Genomic DNA, 17,903 nt, shown 5'->3' with positions numbered 1-17,903 from the left:
GCTGTTCAGCCATCCACTGTAAGGCTGTAAGAGAGGCTGTTCAGCCATCCACTGTAAGGCTGTAAGAGAGGCTGTTCAGCCATCCACTGTAAGAGGCTGTAAGAGAGGCTGTTCAGCCATCCACTGTAAGGCTGTAAGAGAGGCTGTTCAGCCATCCACTGTAAGAGAGGCTGTTCAGCCATCCACTGTAAGGCTGTAAGAGAGGCTGTTCAGCCATCCACTGTAAGGCTGTAAGAGAGGCTGTTCAGCCATCCACTGTAAGAGGCTGTAAGAGAGGCTGTTCAGCCATCCACTGTTAGGCTGTAAGAGAGGCTGTTCAGCCATCCACTGTTAGGCTGTAAGAGAGGCTGTTCAGCCATCCACTGTAAGAGGCTGTAAGAGAGGCTGTTCAGACATCCACTGTAAGGCTGTAAGAGAGGCTGTTCAGACATCCACTGTAAGGCTGTAAGAGAGGCTGTTCAGCCATCCACTGTAAGGCTGTAAGAGAGGCTGTTCAGCCATCCACTGTAAGAGGCTGTAAGAGAGGCTGTTCAGCCATCCACTGTAAGGCTGTAAGAGGCTGTAAGAGAGGCTGTTCAGCCATACACTGTAAGAGGCTGTAAGAGAGGCTGTTCAGCCATCCACTGTAAGGCTGTAAGAGAGGCTGTTCAGCCATCCACTGTAAGAGGCTGTAAGAGAGGCTGTTCAGCCATCCACTGTAAGGCTGTAAGAGAGGCTGTTCAGCCATCCACTGTAAGGCTGTAAGAGAGGCTGTTCAGCCATCCACTGTAAGGCTGTAAGAGAGGCTGTTCAGCCATCCACTGTTAGGCTGTAAGAGAGGCTGTTCAGCCATCCACTGTAAGAGGCTGTAAGAGAGGCTGTTCAGCCATCCACTGTAAGGCTGTAAGAGAGGCTGTTCAGCCATCCACTGTAAGAGGCTGTAAGAGAGGCTGTTCAGCCATCCACTGTAAGAGGCTGTAAGAGAGGCTGTTCAGCCATCCACTGTAAGGCTGTAAGAGAGGCTGTTCAGCCATCCACTGTAAGAGGCTGTAAGAGAGGCTGTTCAGCCATCCACTGTAAGAGGCTGTAAGAGAGGCTGTTCAGCCATCCACTGTAAGAGGCTGTAAGAGAGGCTGTTCAGCCATCCACTGTAAGAGGCTGTAAGAGAGGCTGTTCAGCCATCCACTGTAAGGCTGTAAGAGAGGCTGTTCAGCCATCCACTGTAAGGCTGTAAGAGAGGCTGTTCAGCCATCCACTGTAAGGCTGTAAGAGAGGCTGTTCAGCCATCCACTGTAAGGCTGTAAGAGAGGCTGTTCAGCCATCCACTGTAAGAGGCTGTAAGAGAGGCTGTTCAGCCATCCACTGTAAGAGGCTGTAAGAGAGGCTGTTCAGCCATCCACTGTTAGGCTGTAAGAGAGGCTGTTCAGCCATCCACTGTAAGGCTGTAAGAGAGGCTGTTCAGCCATCCACTGTAAGAGGCTGTAAGAGAGGCTGTTCAGCCATCCACTGTAAGGCTGTAAGAGAGGCTGTTCAGCCATCCACTGTAAGGCTGTAAGAGAGGCTGTTCAGCCATCCACTGTAAGGCTGTAAGAGAGGCTGTTCAGCCATACACTGTAAGGCTGTAAGAGAGGCTGTTCAGCCATCCACTGTAAGGCTGTAAGAGAGGCTGTTCAGCCGTACACTGTAAGGCTGTAAGAGAGGCTGTTCAGCCATCCACTGTAAGGCTGTAAGAGAGGCTGTTCAGCCGTAGACTGTAAGGCTGTAAGAGAGGCTGTTCAGCCATCCACTGTTAGGCTGTAAGAGAGGCTGTTCAGCCATCCACTGTAAGGCTGTAAGAGAGGCTGTTCAGCCATCCACTGTAAGGCTGTAAGAGAGGCTGTTCAGCCATCCACTGTAAGAGGCTGTAAGAGAGGCTGTTCAGCCATCCACTGTAAGGCTGTAAGAGAGGCTGTTCAGCCATACACTGTAAGGCTGTAAGAGAGGCTGTTCAGCCATCCACTGTAAGAGGCTGTAAGAGAGGCTGTTCAGCCATCCACTGTAAGAGGCTGTAAGAGAGGCTGTTCAGCCATCCACTGTAAGGCTGTAAGAGAGGCTGTTCAGCCATCCACTGTAAGAGGCTGTAAGAGAGGCTGTTCAGCCATCCACTGTAAGGCTGTAAGAGAGGCTGTTCAGCCATCCACTGTAAGAGGCTGTAAGAGAGGCTGTTCAGCCATCCACTGTAAGGCTGTAAGAGAGGCTGTTCAGCCATCCACTGTAAGGCTGTAAGAGAGGCTGTTCAGCCATCCACTGTAAGGCTGTAAGAGAGGCTGTTCAGCCATCCACTGTAAGGCTGTAAGAGAGGCTGTTCAGCCATCCACTGTAAGGCTGTAAGAGAGGCTGTTCAGCCATCCACTGTAAGAGGCTGTAAGAGAGGCTGTTCAGCCATCCACTGTAAGAGGCTGTAAGAGAGGCTGTTCAGCCATCCACTGTTAGGCTGTAAGAGAGGCTGTTCAGCCATCCACTGTAAGAGGCTGTAAGAGAGGCTGTTCAGCCATCCACTGTAAGGCTGTAAGAGAGGCTGTTCAGCCATCCACTGTAAGGCTGTAAGAGAGGCTGTTCAGCCATCCACTGTAAGAGGCTGTAAGAGAGGCTGTTCAGCCATCCACTGTAAGGCTGTAAGAGAGGCTGTTCAGCCATCCACTGTAAGGCTGTAAGAGAGGCTGTTCAGCCATCCACTGTAAGGCTGTAAGAGAGGCTGTTCAGCCATCCACTGTAAGGCTGTAAGAGAGGCTGTTCAGCCATCCACTGTAAGAGGCTGTAAGAGAGGCTGTTCAGCCATCCACTGTAAGGCTGTAAGAGAGGCTGTTCAGCCATCCACTGTAAGGCTGTAAGAGAGGCTGTTCAGCCATGACACACACACACACACACACACACACACACACACAGTCTACTATACAATCAAATAATTCTGTATACAAGATAATTTCAGATTTCAGAGAGGGAGGCAAATACTAAATGAACTGTTAACTACATTAAGTAGTTAACAGTTGGTAAAGGGGGCGAGTCGTTTGGTATTCACAATGAGTAATGGTAATATTTAGTAACGTTTTCACCTTTACAAATTAAAAAAAATAATAATTTATAATATAATGTAATAATTCTTCTTTACCACTTGCACCACAGCAAACCTATTCTGGTGGAACATTCACCAAAAGTAGCTGATCTACAAGCTCACAAGCTGTCATGATGAGGTTGTGCAGCCTATATATTTTGGTTCTTTGATTTTGTATATAGTGCTTAAATTAGTCCTTTAATGCAGACCGATTAAAACAAGGCAACATAAACCCATAATAATTGAATAAGTGTGGAAAAAATCATTGGTTTGTGATCAGATTGACTGGTTAATGAACAGTAAAGACATCAGGATTAGGTTAAACCTGCTGTTAGCCTGGTCCGGAGCAGGTTAAGTCCACAGCATTAGTTTGAGTTTCCATGGTAACTAGTGTGGCATTGCTTTCATGAAACTGAATCAAGCCTCAACATATCCAGGTTAACTGGCCAAATTAATCTGGCAAGATTAACCAGCTTTCATGAAACCGGTTAATCGCTGATCCAGGATATATTAAACCAGGATATCTGTTAAATCCCGGTTTAATCTCTAATCCAAGTTTTGTGGAACGGGCCCCTGGTGTTGTGTTTATAGCTATCTAGCTATATATCTGGTGTTGTCTTTATAGCTATCTAGCTATATATCTGGTGTTGTGTTTATAGCTATCTAGCTATATAGCTGGTGTTGTGTTTATAGCTATCTAGCTATATATCTGTTGTGTTTATAGCTATCTAGCTATATATCTGGTGTTGTGTTTATAGCTATCTAGCTATATATCTGGTGTTGTGTTTATAGCAGACTCCTCACTCAAATGTGCACTTGCAGTTTGGGGCAACTCTAAAGCCAACTCCACATGCCCCTGATGTATATTAACACTAATATAGCTTAAACAACTGTTTAGTATAGTGTGACATTACATTGTCTTTCAGCAGTGCAAACATGTCAGGACACAGAGGCTAGGAATTTCAGAATAGGGCTTGACCAACCATTTGGTACTGGGGGGGTTGTATGCTAATAGATCAGCTTGCTGATAGCAGACCAGGACACCTACTGTTCTTCCTGGGCTTGCTTCCTGGTGACCATATATGGAGACAATTTGGACAATGTTGACCACTTTAGACTTCAGGGGGGTGGGGTAACCTGAGACCACCTTTGCATCTGTTGTTGTCTCTGTATAGGACTCTACTAAAATGCCTATCTGTGTTAGTCAGTGGCTCACACGCCGCCAGGCGGGTGGGCTATAGGCCCATTGCCTGTGCTTCTTCATCCATCTATCTGTCTGCAGAACTTCTCCGTATTTTTGCCTGAGTGTTTTTTAGTCTAAGTATTTAACGTCTGTTTATGGGCTATAGAGTGAGAAAAGCAGTCTCTCCTTTGTAGTTTATATACTTCACCCCAACATTTTATTTACCTGCCATAGTGTCAACCCCTTCCTTACCCCTGTGTGGGATCGCTGGTTAGACTGGCATAGTGTCGACCCCTTACCCCTGTGTGGGATCACTGGTTAGACTGGCATAGTGTTGACCCCTTACCCCTGTGTGGGATCACTGGTTAGACTGGCATAGTGTCGACCCCTTACCCCTGTGTGGGATCACTGGTCTGGCATAGTGTCGACCCCTTACCCCTGTGTGGGATCACTGGTTAGACTGGCATAGTGACAACCCCTTACCCCTGTGTGGGATCACTGGTTAGACTGGCATAGTGACAACCCCTTACCCCTGTGTCGGATCACTGGTTAGACTGGCATAGTGACAACCCCTTACCCCTGTCTGTGTCGGATCGCTGGTTAGACTGGCATAGTGTCGACCCCTTACCCCTGTGTGGGATCACTGGTTAGACTGGCATAGTGACAACCCCTTACCCCTGTGTCGGATCGCTGGTTAGACTGGTATAGTGTCAACCCCTTACCCCTGTGTGGGATCACTGGTTAGACTGGCATAGTGACAACCCCTTACCCCTGTGTGGGATCACTGGTTAGACTGGCATAGTGTCGACCCCTTACCACTGTGTCGGATCGCTGGTTAGACTGGCATAGTGTCAACCCCTTCCTTACCCCTGTGTGGGATCACTGGTTAGACTGGCATATTCACCGATACCGATATGACCAAATAAGGGCCGATCTGATACATTTCTGATACCGAAGCAGTATCGGGACATCTCTAAATGTAAACGATACAAACGTTCTTCATGGATTATTGTTCTACGTGTCCAGAGTTTGGAAGCGCTCGTTGTCTGTAAAGCAACCATCCTGCGGCCTCCTGCCTTATGGTTACGCATGGGCCGTTGGGTGACATCAAACAAGCGCTTCCAAACTAATCACCTGCAAGGTATTTCTTGACAGGACATAGCTCATAACATGACAGGAAGTAGCTCATAACATGACAGGAAGTAGCTCATGACATGACAGGAAGTAGCTCATAACATGTGGATTTTTATGAAACAAACACTTTGCAGATTGAAAGTTGAAAGTTCAAGCTTTCCGTACAGCTGCAATGTTGGTGAGTTTGACGTTGTTTAATACAATCAGATGGGCTGTCAAGGGGACGTTGCACCTTGTTAGCACCTTATTGCTGTCAAGATGGCCGCCGTGTGCATAATTATGGCCAAATGAAGAGCAGGTGATGCTGCGCCCTAAACGGGTAAACATTTCCACAGGGACTTCTATTGGAACAGGTCGTCGTCGTCGTGGTTTTCGGCCGATTGGTTTTGTTGTTGGATGTACTTGAAGATGTCCATCTGGTCCTTCAGCTGCTCCACGGCTACGGCTGGCTTCCCCAGAGACCCGCCTCCCTCCGGGACCACGGAGCAGGCTTTCTGGCCCGGTTTCGGGGCGAGCGCAGGCTTGTCCTGGCGCTTCGGGGCGAGGGCAGGCTTGTCCTGGCGTTTCGGGGCGAGGGCAGGCTTGTCCTTCTGCCGTTTGGTCAACTGAAGGAGCTTGGCGAAGTCGTCCTCAACCCTGCAAAAGGTACATGATTCATGAACTGCAGAGGAGTCCAGAGGAGTCCAAAGAGGGAATTTACAATGTAGGCATTTATCAGACGCTCTTAATCCAGAGCGATTTACATTAAGCAATAACAAAAAGCAAGGCAAAACATTACATATATAAAAGTAGTTATCATGAGACATGCGCACCGGTAAGCTAAGAACGTAACAGTGGAGAATCTATATCATGAAACTATATATGTAAACTATACATACTATACTATATTATATATTATACATGTGTACTATAAAGTGCTATGACTACATACAAAGCGATTCTAGTGCTGTCTACGTAACATGCTATGAGTCTGTTTAAAATACTATCTAAGTCTACATAAAGTGCTATCTAAGAGGATAGGCTAGGGCAAGTGCTACGGGCCATGGTGGAGTCTGAAAAGGTGGGTTTTCAGACTTCGGTGGAAGATTGGGAGTGAGGCTGCAGTTCTGATTGTAATAGCAAGTGCATTCCATAGTTTTGGAGCCAGAAGGGAGAAGAGTTTGGGACGTGTGGAGCGTTGTCCCGGCGTTTTTAGTGAAGGTACCTCCAGCTTCCCTGCGTTGGCTGATCTGAGTGCGCGGGAGGGTTTGTAGGGTACGATCATACTTGTGAGATATGGGGGGGCCATGCCTTTGGTTGCTTTGAATGCCAGCATCAGAGTTTTGTATTCTGTGCGGGCAGCGACCGGGAGCCAATGGAGGGAGCGCAGAAGGGGGGAGACGTGTGAGAATTGTGGCTGGTTGAAAACCAAGCGAGCTGCGGCATTTTGGATCAGTTGGAGAGGCTTAAGTGCACATGCCGGTGGGCCAGTAAGGAGGGAGTTACAATAGTCAAGTTTTGACAAGACTGTTGTCTGGATTAGGAGCTGGGCTGGGCTGGGAACAACGATATGAGAACTAGAACCCGGATGTGTCGGTCCATCCACTCTATAGCTGCGTTTCACACATTTTTAGGACTTGGCCCAACAAAGAAAAAACAAAACAATAATAATAAAAATCAGTCATGGGATTTTATTTTTCTCTATTACATGGCTTGGTTGAACGCTTGATTCTGATTGGTCAATCGCTGAATTCAGCAGTGTTGTGTTATTTCTTGATAACAGACCGCTCTGCTCTATAACAGACCGCTCTGCTCTATAACAGACCGCTCTGCTCTATAACAGACCGCTCTATAACAGACCACTCTATAACAGACCACTCTATAACAGACCGCTCTGCTCTATAACAGACCGCTCTATAACAGACCGCTCTGCTCTATAACAGACCGCTCTGCTCTATAACAGACCGCTCTGCTCTATAACAGACCGCTCTGCTCTATAACAGACCGCTCTATAACAGACCGCTCTATAACAGACCGCTCTATAACAGACCACTCTATAACAGACCGCTCTATAACAGACCGCTCTGCTCTATAACAGACCGCTCTATAACAGACCGCTCTGCTCTATAACAGACCGCTCTGCTCTATAACAGACCGCTCTGCTCTATAACAGACCACTCTGCTCTATAACAGACCACTCTGCTCTATAACAGACCACTCTGCTCTATAACAGACCACTCTGCTCTATAACAGACCGCTCTGCTCTATAACAGACCGCTCTGCTCTATAACAGACCGCTCTGCTCTATAACAGACCGCTCTATAACAGACCGCTCTATAACAGACCGCTCTATAACAGAGCGCTCTGCTCTATAACAGACCGCTCTGCTCTATAACAAACCGCTCTATAACAGACCGCTCTGCTCTATAACAGACCGCTCTGCTCTATAACAGACCGCTCTGCTCTATAAGAGACCAAATGTGCTGACCTCGTCAAATTTGTGACGACGGCTCCCAAGGAGTGTTTTTCCTTCCTGTCAGGCTGGCTCCAACACTACCTGTTTTTAAAACACATCATTTCTATTCCCTGGCTTTTAAACCGTGAATAATGTGTACTCCTGAGTGTTTGATTTTATTGTATATGTTTTTATTACTGTATTGTATTATGTTTTATTACTGCTTTGCCTAATTGTAAAGCACTTTGGTCAACTTTGTTGTTTTAAATGTGCTCTATAAATAAAGTTGGATTGGATTGGATGGTCACATATTATGCTAATAACTCAAATTTCCCACAGGAGTTGAATTTCAAACTTTTAGTACATGTTATTAGACACCTTTAGAAACGTATTGGTGAAGACATTTCTTGCTAACGATTTAGTTCCCAGATTTTCACAGGTTTCTCTTACTAACCTGAACAGTTGCTCCATGTCCTCGTCCAGCCCGGAGCTAGCAGACAGCCCAGGCTTCTCGTACGCTGTGGGCAGCAGCAAGGACGAGTCTCCCAGGTTCACCGTCCCACCAAGGTCTGGAGCCTCAAACAGCTTCACGTCACCTGTTACCATTCACAGTAAGCAAGAACAACACATGGTAATACATTAAAAAAATAGTCATCATTAAAACAAAAATGCATCGCATGGATGCACCTGGGACGTATCCTCAGTGATGTATCCCATGATGCACCTGGGACGTATCCTCAGTGATGTATCCCGAGGTCATCGGGGTTTCGGGTCTCGCAAACATCATATAACCCTCACTCGGGTGACCCAGCCAGGGTTGATCAAGTCCCGACTTACGTCCCAGTAGCTATAACCTCGATCTGTCCCATTTAGGGAAAGACCAGGGCCACACAATCCGTTGCTCCTGAACTACTCTGCTGGGACTGGGAGGTACGCTTCTGGCGCGTGGAAGGACTAGGCTGTGTGGGTTGACTCCTGTGTTGCACCAGACACTTCATTCAGGAGTGGTGGATTCTCGAGAAACAATGGTTCCGCATGGTGGTGCTGCTTAAAGGCCTCGCCGAGGGTTTGTTGGGCTTCCTCCTCACGGAGGACACAGGCTGGGGCGCTAACCCATACTGCTCCCCCTGGAGGACACAGGCTGGGGCGCTAACCCATACTGCTCCCCCTGGAGGACACAGGCTGGGGCGCTAACCCATACTGCTCCCCCTGGAGGACACAGGCTGGGGCGCTAACCCATACTGCTCCCCCTGGAGGACACAGGCTGGGGCGCTAACCCATACTGCTCCCCCTGGAGGACACAGGCTGGGGCGCTAACCCATACTGCTCCCCCTGGAGGACACAGGCTGGGGCGCTAACCCATACTGCTCCCCCTGGAGGACACAGGCTGGGGCGCTAACCCATACTGCTCCCCCTGGAGGACACAGGCTGGGGCGCTAACCCATACTGCTCCCCCTGGAGGACACAGGCTGGGGCGCTAACCCATACTGCTCCCCCTGGAGGACACAGGCTGGGGCGCTAACCCATACTGCTCCCCCTGGAGGACACAGGCTGGGGCGCTAACCCATACTGCTCCCCCTGGAGGACACAGGCTGGGGCGCTAACCCATACTGCTCCCCCTGGAGGACACAGGCTGGGGCGCTAACCCATACTGCTCCCCCTGGAGGACACAGGCTGGGGCGCTAACCCATACTGCTCCCCCTGGAGGACACAGGCTGGGGCGCTAACCCATACTGCTCCCCCTGGAGGACACAGGCTGGGGCGCTAACCCATACTGCTCCCCCTGGAGGACACAGGCTGGGGCCCTAACCCATACTGCTCCCCCTGGAGGACACAGGCTGGGGCGCTAACCCATACTGCTCCCCCTGGAGGACACAGGCTGGGGCGCTAACCCATACTGCTCCCCCTGGAGGACACAGGCTGGGGCGCTAACCCATACTGCTCCCCCTGGAGGACACAGGCTGGGGCGCTAACCCACACTGCTCCCCCTGGAGGACACAGGCTGGGGCGCTAACCCATACTGCTCCCCCTGGAGGACACAGGCTGGGGCGCTAACCCATACTGCTCCCCCTGGAGGACACAGGCTGGGGCCCTAACCCACACTGCTCCCCCTGGAGGACACAGGCTGGGGCGCTAACCCATACTGCTCCCCCTGGAGGACACAGGCTGGGGCGCTAACCCATACTGCTCCCCCTGGAGGACACAGGCTGGGGCCCTAACCCATACTGCTCCCCCTGGAGGACACAGGCTGGGGCGCTAACCCATACTGCTCCCCCTGGAGGACACAGGCTGGGGCGCTAACCCATACTGCTCCCCCTGGAGGACACAGGCTGGGGCCCTAACCCATACTGCTCCCCCTGGAGGACACAGGCTGGGGCGCTAACCCATACTGCTCCCCCTGGAGGACACAGGCTGGGGCCCTAACCCATACTGCTCCCCCTGGAGGACACAGGCTGGGGCGCTAACCCATACTGCTCCCCCTGGAGGACACAGGCTGGGGCCCTAACCCATACTGCTCCCCCTGGAGGACACAGGCTGGGGCGCTAACCCATACTGCTCCCCCTGGAGGACACAGGCTGGGGCCCTAACCCATACTGCTCCCCCTGGAGGACACAGGCTGGGGCGCTAACCCATACTGCTCCCCCTGGAGGACACAGGCTGGGGCGCTAACCCATACTGCTCCCCCTGGAGGACACAGGCTGGGGCCCTAACCCATACTGCTCCCCCTGGAGGACACAGGCTGGGGCGCTAACCCATACTGCTCCCCCTGGAGGACACAGGCTGGGGCGCTAACCCATACTGCTCCCCCTGGAGGACACAGGCTGGGGCGCTAACCCATACTGCTCCCCCTGGAGGACACAGGCTGGGGCGCTAACCCATACTGCTCCCCCTGGAGGACACAGGCTGGGGCGCTAACCCATACTGCTCCCCCTGGAGGACACAGGCTGGGGCGCTAACCCACACTGCTCCCCCTGGAGGACACAGGCTGGGGCGCTAACCCATACTGCTCCCCCTGGAGGACACAGGCTGGGGCGCTAACCCATACTGCTCCCCCTGGAGGACACAGGCTGGGGCGCTAACCCATACTGCTCCCCCTGGAGGACACAGGCTGGGGCGCTAACCCATACTGCTCCCCCTGGAGGACACAGGCTGGGGCGCTAACCCATACTGCTCCCCCTGGAGGACACAGGCTGGGGCGCTAACCCATACTGCTCCCCCTGGAGGACACAGGCTGGGGCGCTAACCCATACTGCTCCCCCTGGAGGACACAGGCTGGGGCGCTAACCCATACTGCTCCCCCTGGAGGACACAGGCTGGGGCGCTAACCCATACTGCTCCCCCTGGAGGACACAGGCTGGGGCGCTAACCCATACTGCTCCCCCTGGAGGACACAGGCTGGGGCGCTAACCCATACTGCTCCCCCTGGAGGACACAGGCTGGGGCGCCAACCCATACTGCTCCCGCTGGAGGACACAGGCTGGGGCGCTAACCCATACTGCTCCCCCTGGAGGACACAGGCTGGGGCGCTAACCCATACTGCTCCCCCTGGAGGACACAGGCTGGGGCGCTAACCCATACTGCTCACCTCCTCATGGGGGCGCTAACCCACACTGCTCAACTCCTCATGGGGGCGCTAACCCACACTGCTCACCTCCTCATGGGGGCGCTAACCCACACTGCTCACCTCCTCATGGGGGCGCTAACCCACACTGCTCACCTCCTCATGGGGGCGCTAACCCACACTGCTCAACTCCTCATGGGGGCGCTAACCCACACTGCTCACCTCCTCATGGGGGCGCTAACCCACACTGCTCACCCGGGTGCCGTCTACATTCCGGCATCATGAAGCATACGTAAGCTAAGAACCTAACATCTGGAATATCTATAATGAAACTGTGCGTATACACTATAGAGTGATATACAGTAAGTCTACATTAAATGGTATCTATTCTAAATTACATAAATTGAGCCTTTGTATGTCGTACTGTTGGCAGAAACACTACTATAATACACTACTATAATACTGTTGTGGCAGAAACATGTTCTATAAAAGATAAATCATAAAATAAAACAAAACCGTGATCGGGGGGGGGGGTGGATCACAATGCAACAATGCGTTGTGAGCTTGTAGATCACAATGCAACAATGCGTTGTGAGCTTGTAGATCACTCGTATCATTTTTGAATGTCTGGAATCTCTTTTTTTTGTACTTTGGAATACATTTAGAGTCTAAAAAAATCAGAGAATGTAGAAGAGTTGTTATTTTCAGAAGTCTAAAATTTAGACTTCTGAAAAGACTGTTTAGACTTCTGCTTTCATGGCCCGGCGGCCTGGAATAAACCGTAGACAGGCTTTTTTGATTGATTGATTGATTGAAAATTGTATTAACAGTTTGCAGAATTACAGTACATTTCAAGCACAAACTCAATACAAAGGCTGTTAACTGTGAGTGGACGACCCAATTAAGCATTACACTTGTTTACAACAGGGTCCACCATGTTCAATTCATCAAAACATTTAGAGACGTACAAATAGACACTTCTATATAGACAAAGAACAGTACAGGAATTCATCATAATGGAGGTAAAAAGGGAAAAGAAACATATACAGTGAGGGAAAAAAGGGGGGGCTCCCTCAGTAGATATTTAATAAACCTCAGACAGGCTCCCTCAGTAGATATTTAATAAACCTTAGACAGTAGATATTTAATAAACCTTAGACAGGCTCCCTCAGTAGATATTTAATAAACCTTAGACAGGCTCCCTCAGTAGATATTTAATAAACCTTAGACAGGCTCCCTCAGTAGATATTTAATAAACCTTAGACAGGCTCCCTCAGTAGATATTTAATAAACCTCAGACAGGCTCCCTCAGTAGATATTTAATAAACCTCAGACAGGCTCCCTCAGTAGATATTTAATAAACCTCAGACAGGCTCCCTCAGTAGATATTTAATAAACCTTAGACAGGCTCCCTCAGTAGATATTTAATAAACCTTAGACAGGCTCCCTCAGTAGATATTTAATAAACCTCAGACAGGCTCCCTCAGTAGATATTTAATAAACCTCAGACAGGCTCCCTCAGTAGATATTTATTAAACCTCAGACAGGCTCCCTCAGTAGATATTTAATAAACCTCAGACAGGCTCCCTCAGTAGATATTTAATAAACCTTAGACAGGCTCCCTCAGTAGATATTTAATAAACCTTAGACAGTAGATATTTAATAAACCTTAGACAGGCTCCCTCAGTAGATATTTAATAAACCTTAGACAGGCTCCCTCAGTAGATATTTAATAAACCTTAGACAGGCTCCCTCAGTAGATATTTAATAAACCTCAGACAGGCTCCCTCAGTAGATATTTAATAAACCTCAGACAGGCTCCCTCAGTAGATATTTAATAAACCTTAGACAGGCTCCCTCAGTAGATATTTAATAAACCTTAGACAGTAGATATTTAATAAACCTTAGACAGGCTCCCTCAGTAGATATTTAATAAACCTTAGACAGGCTCCCTCAGTAGATATTTAATAAACCTCAGACAGGCGCCCTCAGTAGATATTTAATAAACCTCAGACAGGCTCCCTCAGTAGATATTTAATAAACCTCAGACAGGCTCCCTCAGTAGATATTTAATAAACCTTAGACAGGCTCCCTCAGTAGATATTTAATAAACCTTAGACAGGCTCCCTCAGTAGATATTTAATAAACCTCAGACAGGCTCCCTCAGTAGATATTTAATAAACCTCAGACAGGCTCCCTCAGTAGATATTTAATAAACCTCAGACAGGCTCCCTCAGTAGATATTTAATAAACCTTAAACAGTAGATATTTAATAAACCTCAGACAGGCTCCCTCAGTAGATATTTAATAAACCTCAGACAGGCTCCCTCAGTAGATATTTAATAAACCTTAGACAGGCTCCCTCAGTAGATATTTAATAAACCTCAGACAGGCTCCCTCAGTAGATATTTAATAAACCTCAGACAGGCTCCCTCAGTAGATATTTAATAAACCTTAGACAGGCTCCCTCAGTAGATATTTAATAAACCTTAGACAGGCTCCCTCAGTAGATATTTAATAAACCTTAGACAGGCTCCCTCAGTAGATATTTATTAAACCTCAGACAGGCTCCCTCAGTAGATATTTAATAAACCTTAGACAGGCTCCCTCAGTAGATATTTAATAAACCTTAGACAGGCTCCCTCAGTAGATATTTAATAAACCTTAGAGAGTAGATATTTAATAAACCTTAGACAGGCTCCCTCAGTAGATATTTAATAAACCTTAGAGAGTAGATATTTAATAAACCTTAGACAGGCTCCCTCAGTAGATATTTAATAAACCTTAGACAGGCTCCCTCAGTAGATATTTAATAAACCTTAGACAGGCTCCCTCAGTAGATATTTAATAAACCTCAGACAGGCTCCCTCAGTAGATATTTAATAAACCTCAGACAGGCTCCCTCAGTAGATATTTAATAAACCTTAGACAGGCTCCCTCAGTAGATATTTAATAAACCTCAGACAGGCTCCCTCAGTAGATATTTATTAAACCTCAGACAGGCTCCCTCAGTAGATATTTAATAAACCTTAGACAGGCTCCCTCAGTAGATATTTAATAAACCTTAGACAGGCTCCCTCAGTAGATATTTAATAAACCTCAGACAGGCTCCCTCAGTAGATATTTAATAAACCTCAGACAGGCTCCCTCAGTAGATATTTAATAAACCTTAGACAGGCTCCCTCAGTAGATATTTAATAAACCTCAGACAGGCTCCCTCAGTAGATATTTATTAAACCTCAGACAGGCTCCCTCAGTAGATATTTAATAAACCTTAGACAGGCTCCCTCAGTAGATATTTAATAAACCTTAGACAGGCTCCCTCAGTAGATATTTAATAAACCTCAGACAGGCTCCCTCAGTAGATATTTAATAAACCTCAGACAGGCTCCCTCAGTAGATATTTAATAAACCTCAGACAGGCTCCCTCAGTAGATATTTAATAAACCTTAGACAGGCTCCCTCAGTAGATATTTAATAAACCTCAGACAGGCTCCCTCAGTAGATATTTATTAAACCTTAGACAGGCTCCCTCAGTAGATATTTAATAAACCTCAGACAGGCTCCCTCAGTAGATATTTATTAAACCTCAGACAGGCTCCCTCAGTAGATATTTAATAAACCTCAGACAGGCTCCCTCAGTAGATATTTATTAAACCTCAGACAGGCTCCCTCAGTAGATATTTAATAAACCTCAGACAGGCTCCCTCAGTAGATATTTAATAAACCTCAGACAGGCTCCCTCAGTAGATATTTATTAAACCTCAGACAGGCTCCCTCAGTAGATATTTAATAAACCTTAGACAGGCTCCCTCAGTAGATATTTATTAAACCTCAGACAGGCTCCCTCAGTAGATATTTAATAAACCTTAGACAGGCTCCCTCAGTAGATATTTAATAAACCTTAGAGAGTAGATATTTAATAAACCTTAGACAGGCTCCCTCAGTAGATATTTAATAAACCTTAGACAGTAGATATTTAATAAACCTTAGACAGGCTCCCTCAGTAGATATTTAATAAACCTTAGACAGTAGATATTTAATAAACCTTAGACAGGCTCCCTCAGTAGATATTTAATAAACCTCAGACAGGCTCCCTCAGTAGATATTTAATAAACCTCAGACAGGCTCCCTCAGTAGATATTTAATAAACCTCAGACAGGCTCCCTCAGTAGATATTTAATAAACCTTAGACAGGCTCCCTCAGTAGATATTTATTAAACCTCAGACAGGCTCCCTCAGTAGATATTTAATAAACCTCAGACAGGCTCCCTCAGTAGATATTTAATAAACCTTAGACAGGCTCCCTCAGTAGATATTTAATAAACCTTAGACAGGCTCCCTCAGTAGATATTTAATAAACCTTAGACAGGCTCCCTCAGTAGATATTTAATAAACCTCAGACAGGCTCCCTCAGTAGATATTTAATAAACCTCAGACAGGCGCCCTCAGTAGATATTTAATAAACCTTAGACAGGCTCCCTCAGTAGATATTTAATAAACCTCAGACAGGCTCCCTCAGTAGATATTTAATAAACCTTAGACAGGCTCCCTCAGTAGATATTTAATAAACCTTAGACAGGCTCCCTTAGTAGATATTTAATAAACCTTAGACAGGCTCCCTCAGTAGATATTTAATAAACCTCAGACAGGCTCCCTCAGTAGATATTTAATAAACCTTAGACAGTAGATATTTAATAAACCTTAGACAGGCTCCCTCAGTAGATATTTAATAAACCTCAGACAGGCTCCCTCAGTAGATATTTAATAAACCTCAGACAGGCTCCCTCAGTAGATATTTAATAAACCTCAGACAGGCTCCCTCAGTAGATATTTAATAAACCTTAGACAGTAGATATTTAATAAACCTTAGACAGGCTCCCTCAGTAGATATTTAATAAACCTCAGACAGGCTCCCTCAGTAGATATTTAATAAACCTCAGACAGGCTCCCTCAGTAGATATTTAATAAACCTCAGACAGGCTCCCTCAGTAGATATTTAATAAACCTTAGACAGTAGATATTTAATAAACCTTAGACAGGCTCCCTCAGTAGATATTTATTAAACCTCAGACAGGCTCCCTCAGTAGATATTTAATAAACCTTAGACAGGCTCCCTCAGTAGATATTTATTAAACCTCAGACAGGCTCCCTCAGTAGATATTTAATAAACCTTAGACAGGCTCCCTCAGTAGATATTTAATAAACCTCAGACAGGCTCCCTCAGTAGATATTTAATAAACCTCAGACAGGCTCCCTCAGTAGATATTTAATAAACCTTAGACAGTAGATATTTAATAAACCTTAGACAGGCTCCCTCAGTAGATATTTAATAAACCTCAGACAGTAGATATTTAATAAACCTCAGACAGGCTCCCTCAGTAGATATTTAATAAACCTCAGACAGGCTCCCTCAGTAGATATTTAATAAACCTCAGACAGGCTCCCTCAGTAGATATTTAATAAACCTCAGACAGGCTCCCTCAGTAGATATTTAATAAACCTTAGAGAGTAGATATTTAATAAACCTTAGACAGGCTCCCTCAGTAGATATTTAATAAACCTTAGAGAGTAGATATTTAATAAACCTTAGACAGGCTCCCTCAGTAGATATTTAATAAACCTTAGACAGGCTCCCTCAGTAGATATTTAATAAACCTTAGACAGTAGATATTTATTAAACCTCAGACAGGCTCCCTCAGTAGATATTTAATAAACCTTAGACAGGCTCCCTCAGTAGATATTTAATAAACCTTAGAGAGTAGATATTTAATAAACCTTAGACAGGCTCCCTCAGTAGATATTTAATAAACCTTAGACAGTAGATATTTATTAAACCTCAGACAGGCTCCCTCAGTAGATATTTAATAAACCTTAGACAGGCTCCCTCAGTAGATATTTAATAAACCTTAGAGAGTAGATATTTAATAAACCTTAGACAGGCTCCCTCAGTAGATATTTAATAAACCTTAGACAGTAGATATTTAATAAACCTTAGACAGGCTCCCTCAGTAGATATTTAATAAACCTTAGACAGTAGATATTTAATAAACCTTAGACAGGCTCCCTCAGTAGATATTTAATAAACCTTAGACAGGCTCCCTCAGTAGATATTTAATAAACCTCAGACAGGCTCCCTCAGTAGATATTTAATAAACCTTAGACAGGCTCCCTCAGTAGATATTTAATAAACCTTAGACAGGCTCCCTCAGTAGATATTTAATAAACCTTAGAGAGTAGATATTTAATAAACCTCAGACAGGCTCCCTCAGTAGATATTTAATAAACCTCAGACAGGCTCCCTCAGTAGATATTTAATAAACCTTAGACAGGCTCCCTCAGTAGATATTTAATAAACCTTAGACAGGCTCCCTCAGTAGATATTTAATAAACCTCAGACAGTAGATATTTAATAAACCTTAGACAGGCTCCCTCAGTAGATATTTAATAAACCTTAGACAGGCTCCCTCAGTAGATATTTAATAAACCTTAGACAGGCTCCCTCAGTAGATATTTAATA

At 46.4% G+C, this 17,903-nt stretch overlaps 1 protein-coding gene across 1 annotated transcript in view; it reads right to left on the bottom strand.

Moving 5' to 3' along the window:
• Positions 1–5,312: 5,312 nt before the first annotated feature.
• The window catches only part of hs1bp3 (HCLS1 binding protein 3), a 29,560-nt gene continuing 16,969 nt past the window's right edge, over positions 5,313–17,903 (bottom strand). The window contains exons 7-8 of the mRNA XM_079504225.1: positions 8,276–8,417; positions 5,313–6,023 (exon numbers count right to left, since the gene is read on the bottom strand). Coding sequence (XP_079360351.1) covers positions 5,729–6,023; positions 8,276–8,417 — 437 coding nt within the window. The 3' untranslated portion in view covers positions 5,313–5,728. The remainder of the gene's footprint in view (positions 6,024–8,275; positions 8,418–17,903) is intronic.

Source organism: Electrona antarctica (assembly GCF_951216825.1).
Source record: "Electrona antarctica genome assembly, chromosome: 6".
Classification (NCBI taxonomy): Eukaryota; Metazoa; Chordata; class Actinopteri; order Myctophiformes; family Myctophidae; genus Electrona; species Electrona antarctica.
The sequence above is the reverse complement of the archived record's forward strand: the minus strand, read 5'-3'. Positions and strand labels throughout refer to the sequence as shown.